The 13,504-nt window shown below is 51.0% G+C and overlaps 1 protein-coding gene across 1 annotated transcript in view; it reads left to right on the forward strand.

Annotated features, from left to right (window-relative positions):
• The window catches only part of Zfat (zinc finger and AT-hook domain containing), a 134,853-nt gene that overhangs the window by 86,950 nt on the left and 34,399 nt on the right, over positions 1 to 13,504 (forward strand). Inside the window, exon 11 of the mRNA XM_048358468.1 lies at positions 3,395 to 3,483. Within this exon, the coding sequence (XP_048214425.1) occupies positions 3,395 to 3,483 (89 nt within the window). The remainder of the gene's footprint in view (positions 1 to 3,394; positions 3,484 to 13,504) is intronic.

Here is a 13,504-nt window from a genome sequence, read left to right on the forward strand (position 1 = left end):
TGTCGAAGGATTTAGTAAGAAGGTGACATTCTCATGAAGACTTGAGCTGAGCTGGCAGAGTCCTGGGACTCAGGACCAGGAACGAGGAGGCACCAGGAACTGGGAACAGCCGAGGAGGGCCGAGACAAGGTGCTCTTGGGCTCCCAGAGGACAGGACGCCTCCTCGCCCTCCAGGGCCTGCCTCCACTGCCAGCTTTGTGTTTGTCCTGGCTGGAGACAAGGGCTAGAGACCGCGAGGGGTAGGAGCGGAGGGAGGCGAGGGCAAGAGACCACGAGGGGCAGGAGACGAGGGCAAGAGACCGCGAGGGGCAGGAGCGGAGGGAGGCGAGGGCAAGAGTGGGTACCTGAGTCTGTGGTCCTCATTTCCCCGTGGGTACCGAGCCCTGCCCCTGTATCCAGGTCTGGGTGCATGCCGGGATGGGACACCTCAGGACCTGGCACTGCCACGGTGCCCAACAGTTTAGTAGGTAGAACTAGCCTGGTATGTAGTGGAAAAAGTGAATTTTTTTTTTTTTTAGAAATCAGCCTTTCTTTCCTTTGTAATCACTTTTCTCTTTGTGAGGTGCTGTGTGTGTGCTGCGCGTCCCCACACAGCTGTTTTGAGGCTCATCTTCCAGCCCCGTGAGGTCAGGCTAACCTGCGCGCATGCATGCCGGGCTGTCCTGTCCTCTCTACCTGATGCCGGTGACCGCTGCTCCTTTGTGGTGGCTCGCGTCTGTACGCCACGATTTTAATTAGGCAGCAAAGGATTCTGTCAAGTGTTTGTCCGGGCCTTTTTGATTGGGGCTGTCAGTGGTGCCGACATGAAAACATGGGTGGTATTTATCACCAGCGCTCTATGGGAGCTGCGTTCTTCCCTTGCCGTGCACGGCCCTGAGAATAGCTTGTCTGAATAGCAAGGCTGACCCCTGCTCTTAAGTGAGGCAATCCCATTTATTCATTTCCACACTTCTCTTTGGAATGTAATCTACTACTCTTTGATCCAACTGTTGGATAATGAGTGACAAATTACTTATCACAGCAGAGAATGGTGTAATTGGTTTTCCTCCCTTGCCCCAGTTTGGGGTAAAGAGCCCAAGCACCGCTTTCCCAGGCTCCCTGACACAGAGATGGTGTATTCATGTGAGCCAGGTACCGGCTGAGACGCACAGTTCAGATTACTCTGATGATGGGTGGAAAGATGTAGCCTTAGGCCCGAGAAAAACACGATGTGGTGTTTAGGAAAATATTTTAATTGCTCTCTACTGATGACAGTGTGCCCTACAAGTGAAAAAAAATTCCACACTTTTGGAATTGAAGAATTAGTAAAATCTAGAATTCCGTGTTCGTTCTACCTGAAGAGATTGGCATGGCTATAGTACTGACATTTTTATACCATCTGGGTATTTTTTTCCTGCTCTTATCAAGGGTGTTATTCCTGTAAGATGTGGAGCCTTTGCTGTGTTTTTTCCCCCCCTTGCTATTTTAGCTTAAGAAAATGCATGGAATACATTATTGCGTGCATGTACTCAATGCTGATGGGACCGCGATGAGCAAGCAAGTCATGGCTCCTGACCGCAGGCAGTTCGTCACAGCCCCGGGCCTGTGGGCTGGGAGTTGTTCCATCTGAGTTTTGAGTTAAATTGAAAAAGATCAGATGCTGACAGGCAGTGTATACAGATGTAGTGAAAGTGAGGGAGTCAGTGAAGGTATCTTGCAAATGTGAGGCGATAGAGCCCACATACGGAGTGGCCCACAAGAGTCAGAGAAGGTTAACTCTGTTTCTAGAGGGACATCCGTGCTCAGCTCTTGGAAAGAAGTAGGCGTGGATGGTTGGATGGTGGGTGGATGGGTTGATAAGTGGATGGACGGGTAGGTAAGGGGATGGATGGGAAATCTCATGAAAGCAAAACAATCAAATTAGTGTAGAGGCTTTTGCAGTTGTCTCAGAAAGAAGTAAGAAGTATTTAGGGGCTAGGAATGTGCCTTACTGGGAGAGTACTTGCCCAGCATGCACGAAGCCCTGGGTTTCATTCCTCAGCACCACATACACAGAAAAAGCCGGAAGTAACACTGTCGCTGAAGTGGCAGAGTGCTAGCCTTGAGCAAAAAGAAGCCAGGGACAGTGCTCAGGCCCTGAGTTCAAGCCCCAGGAATGGCAACAAAAAAAGTATTTAGACCAGTGTGGAGGAGTTAGAACTATACCGACATGTTAAACAGGAGATGGAATCAGGTGCTGAGAGCAGGAGGTGAGTGGAAGGTAAGTGGGACAGCATGGGGAAGAAAGCTGTGAGACGTGGGGAGATCAGATGGGTGACGGACTTAGGAGGGCTGGCCGTGGATCCCAGTGGTGAGGGAGATAACAGGCCCAGCTTGGGACAGTTACACACGTCAGTGGCCCGTCCATCATGTGGCCAGTCAGGCGATCAAGTCTCAGGTTCAGGGAAGAGATTCGAGGAGAAGGTACAGATTGAGCGTTAGGTGTTTGTGGACTGGAGGACAGTTACGTGCAAGGACGCTTGCCACCCGAGAAGAGCGGGGCGTAGGAGTTAGAGCACAGCGGGACATCACTAGGCGAAAGTGGTCGGCAGAACGGCCTCCGTCAGGATAATCACAGCCAGTGGTCCCAGGCCCAGAGGCAGAATCGTCTTGTGTCTGGGGCTGACGTTTTCCAGGTCTTGGGCAGTCAGCAGAGTTACCTGCAGCAGAGTCATCCAGCAAAGTCAGGAATGGTGCCTTCCGCCGGCTGGGTCTCAGGCGGCCACTGGTGACTGTGGTGCCAGTGTGTCTTGTGGCTACCTGGTGCCGTCAGCCGGTTTGGGATTCAGGAGTGTGACCCGGGAGTGCGGAGGCTGCAGCTGGTCTGAGAGGAGGGGCATGGGGACGTGGCCGAGGAGAGCCACCGGGCCGGGCTGCGTTAGGAGCGGCACGGAGACACGGGGCGCCTCTCTCTTTGGTCACACGTGCTCATGTTATTGAAAGTAGAGGCTTTATTCACACGCACCAGGAACGAACCGAGGAGTGTGCTTGGTGTCCATTCGCATGGAGCCTGTTCGTCTTCTGTTGACCGTGTGGATATCACTAACACAACACGTTCGGCTTCCTAGGAGAGCAGTGTTTGGTGTTTGCTCTGTGGTTTTCTTTCTTAGCTTTCCCTCGAAACGCTGCGCGCGCTCCCACCGGCATCGGGATTGCTGCGGAGCTGACCTTGCTCTGCAGGGCCTCTACGCTCAGGGTCGCGTCTGAGCCGCTTGCGGAGCCTTTCACGTTCTGCCCCGGCCGGCTCAGGCCCTGCCCGCCGGGGCCCCTCCTGGGATCCCGTCGCCCGCCTGGCTGGGGACACCCGTGCGTCTCCGGCTTCCCATTCGGGAGCTGCCAGCCTGGGATGCTAACCCTGTCCTCCGCTTCTTTCCAGGGAAGCAGTTCAAGTGCACAGTGTGCGACTACACAGCGGCCCAGAAGCCACAGCTGCTGCGGCACATGGAGCAGCACGCCTCCTTCAAGGTAGGCACCGCGGAGGCCGAGGCCGGGCCGGGCCGGGCGAGGCTGGCTGGAAATGCCTTGCCTGGGGATGGTGCCTTCACTTTCAGGCTCCCCGCTGGTACGCGTGGAGTTTCCGAGTGCATTCTCTCTCTCTCTGTCTCTCTCTCTCTGTCTCTGTCTCTGTGTCTCTCTCTGTCTCTCTGCCTCTCGCTCGCTCTCTCGCTCTTTTCAGAAGCACAGCTTTTCTCTGTTCTTTGGAAAGCAAGTCCAGGAACAGTGGGGAAGCGGACGCAGACAGAGGGCAAGGCATGCCGTTACCCACAAGGGTAATGAGGGATGAAGGAAGGACGGCGGGCTCCGGGACGTGCACTTGTGCCTTCAGATCACTGCGGGCGGGCGATGCGACAGAGCCTGCCTGGCACCTGCCGTGAGGGCAGGAAGTGGTTTCCAGGAGTGACCGGCCCGGCGCCTGGCATGTGGCAGGAGCTCAGGAGCCGGAGGCTGTCTCTTCTTAATAACTGTTAAATCGTATTTCTTTAAGGTAGATGATGAGTGTTGCCTAGCACTGCCTGTGGTGCAGTTACGGAGCACAAGGACATTGGACCAGCAGATCGTCACTACAATCTTTTTGCTCACTGGGGGGACACTCTGACCCTAACATTGCTGCCGCTGCTTATGCGTAAAGGAGGGAATGGCTCTATGGTGCTTCTGGAGGTTGCTGGCATTGTACCCTGAGCCACACAGCCTTGGACCCCAGTCTCCCCACGCCCCACCCCAGAAGGACTGCAGCCCGAATCCAGAGGTCTTTGCGCGCAATTAAACTGAAGAGCTTTACTTGACGTTCACAGGACACGGATGTGTTGCTTTGGGAGATCACACTTGCTTGGATTAGTGCAGTTATCATGCTTGAGAGCAGAAAACAGAGGCAACTATTGCTTTACAGATGACACACTTAGGCCTACTGGAAGAGTTATTTTTCCGGCAACTCCGGATTACGTGGGCTTTGCATTCATGCGTTGTTTGCAGTGCGGCACGTTCCTGTTCCCAGTCAGGCACGGTTGAAGTGGTCTTTGGCCCAGAAATCCTCCATTATTTTTAAGAGCGTAGACTCTGGTTTCGGAGCAGAGGAGACAGATGGGGAGATGATTTAGTTAAGTATCGTCGATGCGTACTTACCTTCTTTTTCCTGCCATCATGAACTTGGCCATCATCCTCTGCTGAATCGAGCCACTGCCCTGACCTGGCCCCACATCATGGCCCCAGGGGGTTTGGGCTTCGTCTCTGCCTGGTGCCCCAGCTAGGAATGAGAGGCCACAGCGAGGAGTACTGAAGCCGGCGTTGGCCTCGCTCATCATTCTCTCCTGTGCCGGCGACTTAGGCATCGTTTCTCAGCTAACTGGGTCTGGAAGCCACATGAAAATTTTCCATCTTGACGGTAGCAGTTATACTTTCCTTGTCACCCCTGTATTGGCTTCCTCTTGTTGTAATAACTGTCACCACGTTTAATATAAATTGTCTTTATTACCTTCAGTTCCCTAATTCATAAGCCCAGCGTGCGTTTTGCCAGGATAAAATCAAGGTGTGTCTGGGTTATGTTTCCTTTCGGAGGTTCCAGGAGAAATTCATGTCCTCACCTTTGCTTGTTCCTAAAGGCCGTTTGCAGTCCTTGGTGTGTGGCTACTTCCTCTCTTTCAAAGTCACACCATCCCGTGTTTCATCACGTCTTCCATTCTTCTACTTGTGGGGACTCTTGCGACAACACTACATCCACTTGGATAACCCAAGGATGCCCTCACCTGTGATTCATCCCCCCTGCAGTCTTAATCCCTTTTTGTCGCCTAGAATGGTATGGATATAGGTTCCTGCGGCTCAGGAGATGCACATCTCTGGGGAGGAATTATTTTGCTAGTAGATCTCACTGCTTTTTTGTTTTGTTTTTGCTTTCACCTTTCCCTATAGTAGAACATTTTCACTGATAACAGACAGTTCATAATGTGCATATATATTTTATACCAATGGCACACATTGTAGAGAAATTAAGTTTATCTTTTATTTTTAAACCAAACTTATTTTTGGCTTCAGAAACTTTGGGTAGTACTACTAAGCTATTACAGTAAGCTTGAAAGATGAGGCCAGTTTGCTTTTCGAGAGGTAGATCTGTATCGTATAGTATATGGCAGGAAACATGGAAATAGACCAATTCCTAGACTTTAGCAAAAACAGCATGTTTTCTACTTACATATTTATTTAGTGTTCATCAAGTAATATTCTGGAAATGCTTGCAGAACCCTTTCCTTGCAGAAAGTTTTTAGTGCATGTTCTTTTTCTTTTATTTTTTAGTGTCGCTTAAGTCTTATAGTAAATGGAGATTGTGTGTGTGTGTGTGTGTGTGTGTGTGTGTGTGTGTGTGTGTGTGTGTGTGTGACTACCCAGGCTTGAACTCAGAGTCTGGGTGCTGTCCCTTAGCTTTTATGCTCAGGGCTGCTGCTCTACCACTTGAGCCACAGTTTCACTTCCGGGTTTTTGCTGGTTCATTGGAGATGAAGCGTCTCACAGACGTTTCCGGCCCGGTTGCCCTCAAACCTTGATTCTCAAATCTCAGCCTCCTGAGTAGGTAGCTAGGATTACAGATGCGAGCCTGTCTAGCACAAGTAGCACTCTTGACCTAAGAAAAATAATGCATATACTTGTGCACGTGATGTGCCCGATGGACCACTGGCTAAGCCAAGCATCTCTAAGTAAGTGGATGTGTTCCTTCCCATTAGTGCCCCAGCTACTTGCTGCCTTGCTGATAATGAAGCCCAAGCATTGTTGTGTAAGACAATGTGGCCAGTAGGCAGGATTCACCTTGTGGATTTCTCTTTCTTTCTCTCTGAGTGTCCCACGGCCCTGCACCCGTATTACAGAACTATTCTCAGTGATGGGACTGGCCAGTTTAGTTAGCAGTCCCCTTGCACCTGTATCGTGAATGACTATTTTAAAATGAAGTTTATCTTTTCATTTGAAGAGGATGCTTCTTTTCACTGGCATTGTATGTATCCTTGCACACTGTCTTAGAGGTAGATGTTTGGTTCTCTGGAGTCATCACCTGCAAAGTTGGATTTTAATTACCTACTCTGCACAAAGTGGTTGTGCAGTATTCTTGTTGGGGAGGGTGATACAGAGAGAGAATGAGAGAGAGTGAGAGCAAGAGAGGACAAGAGAAAGGGAGAGGGAGAAGACGGAGAAGAGAAAGTGAAGGAGAAGGTACAAGAGGGGTGTGGTGGGAAGAAGAGATGAAGGGGAGAGAGAAGCAATGGATGAATGTTAGAGGAAAGTAACACTGGGCTTGAGTCACAGCCATACAAAAGTGGTTCTTCCGACTTACCATTCTACTTTTCCTCCTTGGATCACTTGCAAGCTTGATTGATTATCTCATTCATTCCAGGAAACTATGCTCTTAGTGTATTTGTTAGCTATCAAAGCCTAGATAGGATATTTTAAGATGCCTTTGAAATTCAAAAACAATTTAAACAGCTAGAATAATTCTTATTTTCCTCTACTGGCCTTTTGATACTTGTCTTGTTTTTTTTTAAATGAATGCTTATTTCATAAAGGCAAGAGTATAAAAGGACTAGATTATAAAGAAGAAAATAGCTCTTTGGTAGATGACAAAATGCCCCACCTCACTGACAAAAGAATCAGAAAAATCACACCAGAGTCTGATTTTTCACTTAGGCTGTTAAACGGCCCAAAGTCTGAGCGCCCTGTTGCTCCACCAGAGGTCATAAGAGACAGCAGCGCTGATGCATTGCGGACGGGAGTGAGAGTCGCCCGACCCCAGTGGTCAGCTTGCAGAATCTGCCCAAACTGCAAGTGCAGATGCTCAGACTCAGCACTGCTACTGGCAGGAATTGACCTCCTGCAGATAAACCTGCAGACTGGAAAAGCCATAACTCTGCAAGGTAACAACAGAATCTTGTTGTTACTCCTGAAATGTCTGCACATAGGGCAAGGATTGAATAGACTATGGAGTATCCAAGCACCAAGTCTGCTGTAGCTATGAGAGTCTCTGTTCCTTGCACTGAAGATGGAATGGTGTGCAAAAGGAAGGTTATAAGAGGCCAACACTATGTCTACATTACTGTGTTTGTTTCAAGTCTTCTATAAGAGTACCTGCAAAAATGATAAGTCACAAGTATGGGGCATGTGAGGATAGGAACTGGGTTGTTGGGCCCGAGCACTGTCCCTGGCTTCTTTTTGCTCAAGGCTAGCACTCTACCTCTTGAGCCACAGCGCAGCTTCCAGCCTTTTCTGTTTATGTGGTTCTGAGGAATGGAACCCAGGGCTTCGTGCATGCGAGGCAAACACCCTACCGCTAAGCCACATTCCCAGCCTTTCCACAGGCTTTTAAATTTTGTTTTAATCGAGTTAATGTAATAGCCTGTTGTATAAACCCCTAGCTTGGGAGTTCTGTATCGAGTGATACCCACAAATAGAAGGGAGTTATTGTGGTGTCTTATTGGATCCCTGATAATGAAATAGGTCCTGAAAGCCTTCATAATGTGTGTGTGTGTGTGTGTGTGTGTGTGTGTGTGTGTGTGTGTGTGTAGGGGAAACACATTATATGTAGAAAAATCTGGATATCTGAGATAGCCAGCCTCCAGATACCTGCATGCTCACCCGAGCCGAGCTGGGAGGTATTTGGGATGAGGCCACTCAAGGATGTGGCGGGGAAAGCATGGACTCGTAGTTTCCAATCTAAACCTGATCCGGGGAGGGGAAGACAGAAGGTGATCTCACGGAAGCGGAGTGCTGAGATGGTGCAGGCCAGCAGCTTGAGCACGTGCAGACATCTGCCCCCGCCGACGGCATCGTGGTCGCGGTTCCATCACGGCCTCCCCGTTGGCTGCGGGGTGGTTTTGCCTGCTGGTGCGGAACGGTCTACCGCAGGATTGTTTCTACATCCCCCAGTGGGGCTGGGGCACTGGCACGATGACCAGGTGAGCCTGTCCCTTTGAGAAGAGCCCCGTGCTTGATGGCACTGCGAGCGGTGTATATGCATGACTTCAGTTTGTCCTGCAGAGCCCTACCAGGTTGGCCCCGGCACCCCCGTTTTACAGAGGAGGAAACTGAGGCCCAGGATGTAGTTAGGTAGCATGTTTAGGAGTAATGCAGTTTTCAAGTGACAGTACGGGGACTTTGCTTCATGTCTTTGCTAACGGTTACTCCCTATCCCAGGGACAGTTTGATTTTCTCGTCCTTTTCTTCCCTTCTACTGCCTCGATTATATAAGCCTACAGTTGTGTGTATAGCTATTAAAACTCAAGCAAAACCTTGCACCCTAATGCTGACTCAGAGTAATGATGGCAGGCAGACGCTTGCCAAGTTCAGTAGAAATCACTGAACCCAGGGGCAGAGGGAGATGAGAGGAGTGTGGGGTTTGTGCTGGTGTTACTGCTTTTGCTTTTCAGTCCTGAATTTGCCGGGGCAGTGGAGAACCTGAGTTTGCACACCTGTCTGGTTTCCTCTGAGCGTGCAAATGTGGGTGGATGTGGGTGCAGGGGGAAGGGTGATAACAGGTGTGTGTGTGTGTGTGTGTGTGTGTGTGTGGCCACAAGGGGCCTTTGATTAAGTTGCTTTCAACTGAATAGTCTCCTGTAAAAACCTTTGCTGTGCCATCTTCCTTTTTGCTTTATATTTTCAGTGTATCTGTGGGCAAGAATGGAAAGCATAGCTTTTCATGTTAAACTGAAATTCTGTCCATCTGAGAAGATGAGGCATAGTCTTTGAAAATATTACATTTTTGACAGCACTAACGATGAAAAAAAAATCAATAATCAGAGCACACTGAAGAGTCTTCTAAGCTCTTGCATAGAAAGCAATTAGTGGGGATTGATTTACTGTTATTTATTGTGTTAAGATAATTGCCTCGACGCAAGCCAGTTTTGAACTTGCGGTGCCCCATGGTTTTAAAACATTCATTCTTTCAAATCGTTTAATTTGCCTCTGGCCTTATAGCTTTGTGCCTGTTAAATGGCGTGAAGACCAGCTTTTTCTTCCTCTCTGGGTCTTTACCTCGGGCTTGGTTTTGTTCTCATTGTGGTCAGCCCTGGTGTTCCTTCCCAACTTTGTGCTTCAAGATGTATAATCACATAGCTTTTCTCCCCTGGCTGGGTGCCCTTGCCCTTGACCTTGAGCTGCCTGGCTTTTAGGAGGGCTTGCACCGCAGGCAACACTCAAGCATGCAAAAAGAAAAAAAATCTGCCTTCCTCGTTCTTGGCCCTTGGTACAAGGAGAAGGCCAAGAGCGCTTAGTCCCCCCTGGCATGGACACCCTGCCGTTGTCAGCATCGCTAGGCGTCTTCGAAGGCTAGCCGTCGGGAGCACAGGGACACGGCTGCCCCTCCCGGGCGTCTCTCCGGGGCCCGTCTTCTCGGGCCTGCTTCTGCTTCTGTTCTTGCCCATCTCTGCGACGGGCTGGGCATCCCTTGACTCTGTGCTTGTGTGTGATTTGAGGTGGGCAGGGGGTACCGCTCCCTGCAGGGCAGCTCCTTGTGCTTGAGGTTGCTCTATGGCCCTCCCCCCCACTTCACCCCTCACCCCCGCAGAGGAGGGGGGGAAAGGAGTGTTCCAGCGGCACGCGCTCCGTGCGTGTCTTCGGATTTTGCATCTTGGCTCTTTTCCCGCACACGCGTGCACGCGTTTGTCTTCTGGGTGGCTCGCTCCTCCGTCCGAGGTTTCGGGTGTGGTCTTTGCCTGACGCCTGGTGTTTCTCTTGCTGTCGGGAGCGGGGGGGGGGGGGGCGGGCAGGGGCCTGCACGTGCCTCCCCCGAAGTGACTCTCAGGTAACAGCAGCCTGTGGATGCCCATCGTGGATTGATGGGTCTTTTCAACCTCATGGAGCCTCATCATCCAGAACATTCTAGATCACTGGTCATGCGAGACCTGGAGCTCAGATGTTCATTCAGTGTGATGAAGTATCTCCCAGTCATGTTCCTCCTGGTGACCTTACCACCGAATGGAAGGTTAATGTAGCAGTCCACCCGTCAAGGGTTTGGTTTTCGCGTGCTTTGCTCTGCGAGTCTCCAGCAGACGCCTGGGACGCGACTCCGTGTATGCCCCAGGGAGCTCCTGGCGGAGGATGTGTCCCCCAGAACGCCAGCTCCACGGGATGCGAGGAGCCCCGGTGTGCAGGGAACCAACCCCGTGTGCTCCAGAACTTCACTTAGAAACAGACTTCGGCAAATACTGTCAGAAGAGAATTCAGAAGCAGAGAGGATGCAGCGTAAGGAAGGTGCGCTCACGTCGCTGCGGGGGCCCCGGTTCCGTGCGGAGGTGACGGGTAGATCCCACAGATGGCGCCCTGCATTGCCCCACCCCGGGGGGGGGGGCAGCATCCGCCTTGCCTTGTCCCTGGTCACCCTCCTCTCTCTGCTCTGTTCCCACACACCGCGTCCATCCTCTCTCATCCCCTTCAGGCCTTTGTTCACCACCTCCTGGTTGTCTGTGACCTCTGTGAGCTGTAGTGCTTTGTTTAGGGTACGCTGTCAGCACTTCACAGGGAAGGAAGGAGTAAAGGTGTGGTCTACACAACTTCAGGGCCAAAGAGCTCTCACCGCCGACTTCTAGATGGGGGTGCAGCTCTGAGGTGCTTCAAGGCCTTGGAGCCCCAGGGATTCTACGCATCTTCCGGTAGGGGTCCTGCTGGGTTCTTTGTGCATTCTCAGATCATGGCGGTGGGGGGGGGGGTCTTGAGTCCCTGGTTCCCCCTCAGTAATTACGGAGAGTATAGCGTAGTGTGGTTAACATGAGTTGGGACACACGTAGAGATTTAGGTGTGAAAGGCCGTGTCCCGGTGTGACCGCTCAGCTTCCTGGGCTCCTAGGAGTCTTTAGATTCATCAGATGCTGTGGGATGGGCTCTGGCTGGTGCCAAAGATCCCAGAAGAGGCCCATGCGGCCCGCAGGACCCGACTGTCGGCAAAGAGCAGGCTTTAATTCCGCAATTGTATCATTTTGCTATGCCAGGCTCCGTGAGCCCTGCTTCATTATTGCGGTACGTTTACGGAATCTCCGTGGAGATTCTGGTAAAAGGACTTGTATGTAGTCTGTTATTGGTGCTTTCTTTTGGAAGCAGTGGAAATGTAGCCATAATCGATCTTGGCTTTTGCAGTCCTGTTAATAACCCTGTCTGGCCTGTAGGATTTGGAGGTGGTAGAAGGAAACAGATGGTTTGTGGGTAGTCGAGGTGGGCTGTACCGAGCAGATGCCCCGAGTGGGAACAGGGAAGCAGGGGAAGAAATGGCTCATTATCAAACAACAGGTGCCAGAAGTACTGCTGTGCAAATAGTAGCATGTGGTTGATGCTCCGACCCAAAGTCATCTGAAAAAGCAGAAAACACAGAAGGAGAGGGAAAGTTGCAGAAGTCACCCGGCTAGTCCATCCGCAGGAGAGACTGTTTTCTTGGAGATCAGTGCACCAGTGGCAGGAGAGTGGGATGTGCGCGTGAGGGTCTTTCAAGGTCAGCTCGAGCCCCGGAGGCCCTTCAGCACGCCTCTTACCTCAGCGGCCACTCTCATGCCTGCAGACGCGCACGGACGTGCTCACGCTGCAAATACAAGGCACGCACTACGTTCCGTTCCTTTTGCACGGAAGCCCTGTGTCTGAGCTCTTACTGACAATAGTTTAATGAGCCTCTTGCACAGGCTTCTGTTTGCCTTCTCCCTGACCCCCGCAATAAAATGGGGAGACCTGCCCGTAGCCGCACAGCCTTTCACATGGCGGAACCTAGGTCGAGTCTAAGTTTATCTGACACCGGAAACACCTGCCAGCGATGGGCTGTGAAAAATGCCCGGGGCAGCACATCCCAGAAGCAACTGTGTCGACTGCCTTGTCTCAGAAAGAAGGCCCAGGTGAGACCTCAGCTTGATGGAGCGCTCACTTTCTAAGCTCTGATCAGATGAAATTCCCTCCAGGGTGTCAGTAACCGCTGAGTTAAGTCTGGGAGGGAGACGAATCTTGAATTTAGAGTTCTCAGAAATGTGGGGTCCCCCACCCCTCCGCAGCCTTCTCGGGGCGTGACTCGGCAGTACCTCACGCTTTAGGGGGATTGATGCCTACCTCAGACGCTAATGAAAGAGACTCCATCTTCCTGCCGCGCTTGCTCAGCTGCAGAAGCACTGCCACAAATCTTGGAGGTGTCTCACCATCAAAGCCCCGGGGGAGCTCTTGTCTAATCCGAGACCATCCTCCAGCCGGGCACTTGATTCACAGCGGGCAGTGCTGGGGTTACAGTGACTATCTCTCCACGCCTGTCGCGACAGCTGCATCTTCCTTTTTGGACATTTTGGATTCTGGTAGAAATGTTAGACCTCACGCATGGAATCAGCAGTTTTCATTGCCCAGATGAAAGGAAACAACCCTAATTTCCCTTAGGCTGGCTAGGTAGAGAGATGTTACCGTTGCCGGCCTTATTCATGGTGGCTGTCTGGACTCCTTATTAACACCTTCTGGGGAGGGGGTCTGTTTCACCCACGGCTCCACTTAGTAGCCATCCTCTTTTTTTCCTCTTCCTTTCTTACTGTTGTGAAATAGAATGGTATCAGAACATTTTATGTAATATGAATGCATGGAATAATGATTATTAAGCAAAATGGTCACCTACTGCCAGTCATCAGACTCCCTCTGCAGGTACCTTTCTCCCCCCTATCCTGACTTCACCGAGAAGTGCTTTCGTGTGTTCTTGATGGTTTGTCAACCCTGCTTGTGTGTATAAAGTCATTCAGCGTTGCGTGTTTTTTGAACAACTTAATCACATACGTGGATTATATTGTGCTTTGTATATTCATTGAACTTTGCCTGATTACTCGGTCTTGTGCTGGTAAGACCGGACACGGCTTTTCCACGGGGCTGCAGCTCATTTCTGTCTTTGCCTTACTACGTTCCACTGCGTGGACCTAGCGAGACAGAATGCATTTGTCCCACTCCATTCTGTGGCTGCTGGATGCCGGGCTCTTTCTCTTCGCTGCTCTCTGGAGCTGCGCAGCTATGGGTCGTCTGCA

This window comes from Perognathus longimembris, chromosome 12, assembly GCF_023159225.1.
Source record: "Perognathus longimembris pacificus isolate PPM17 chromosome 12, ASM2315922v1, whole genome shotgun sequence".
NCBI classification, from domain to species: domain Eukaryota; kingdom Metazoa; phylum Chordata; class Mammalia; order Rodentia; family Heteromyidae; genus Perognathus; species Perognathus longimembris.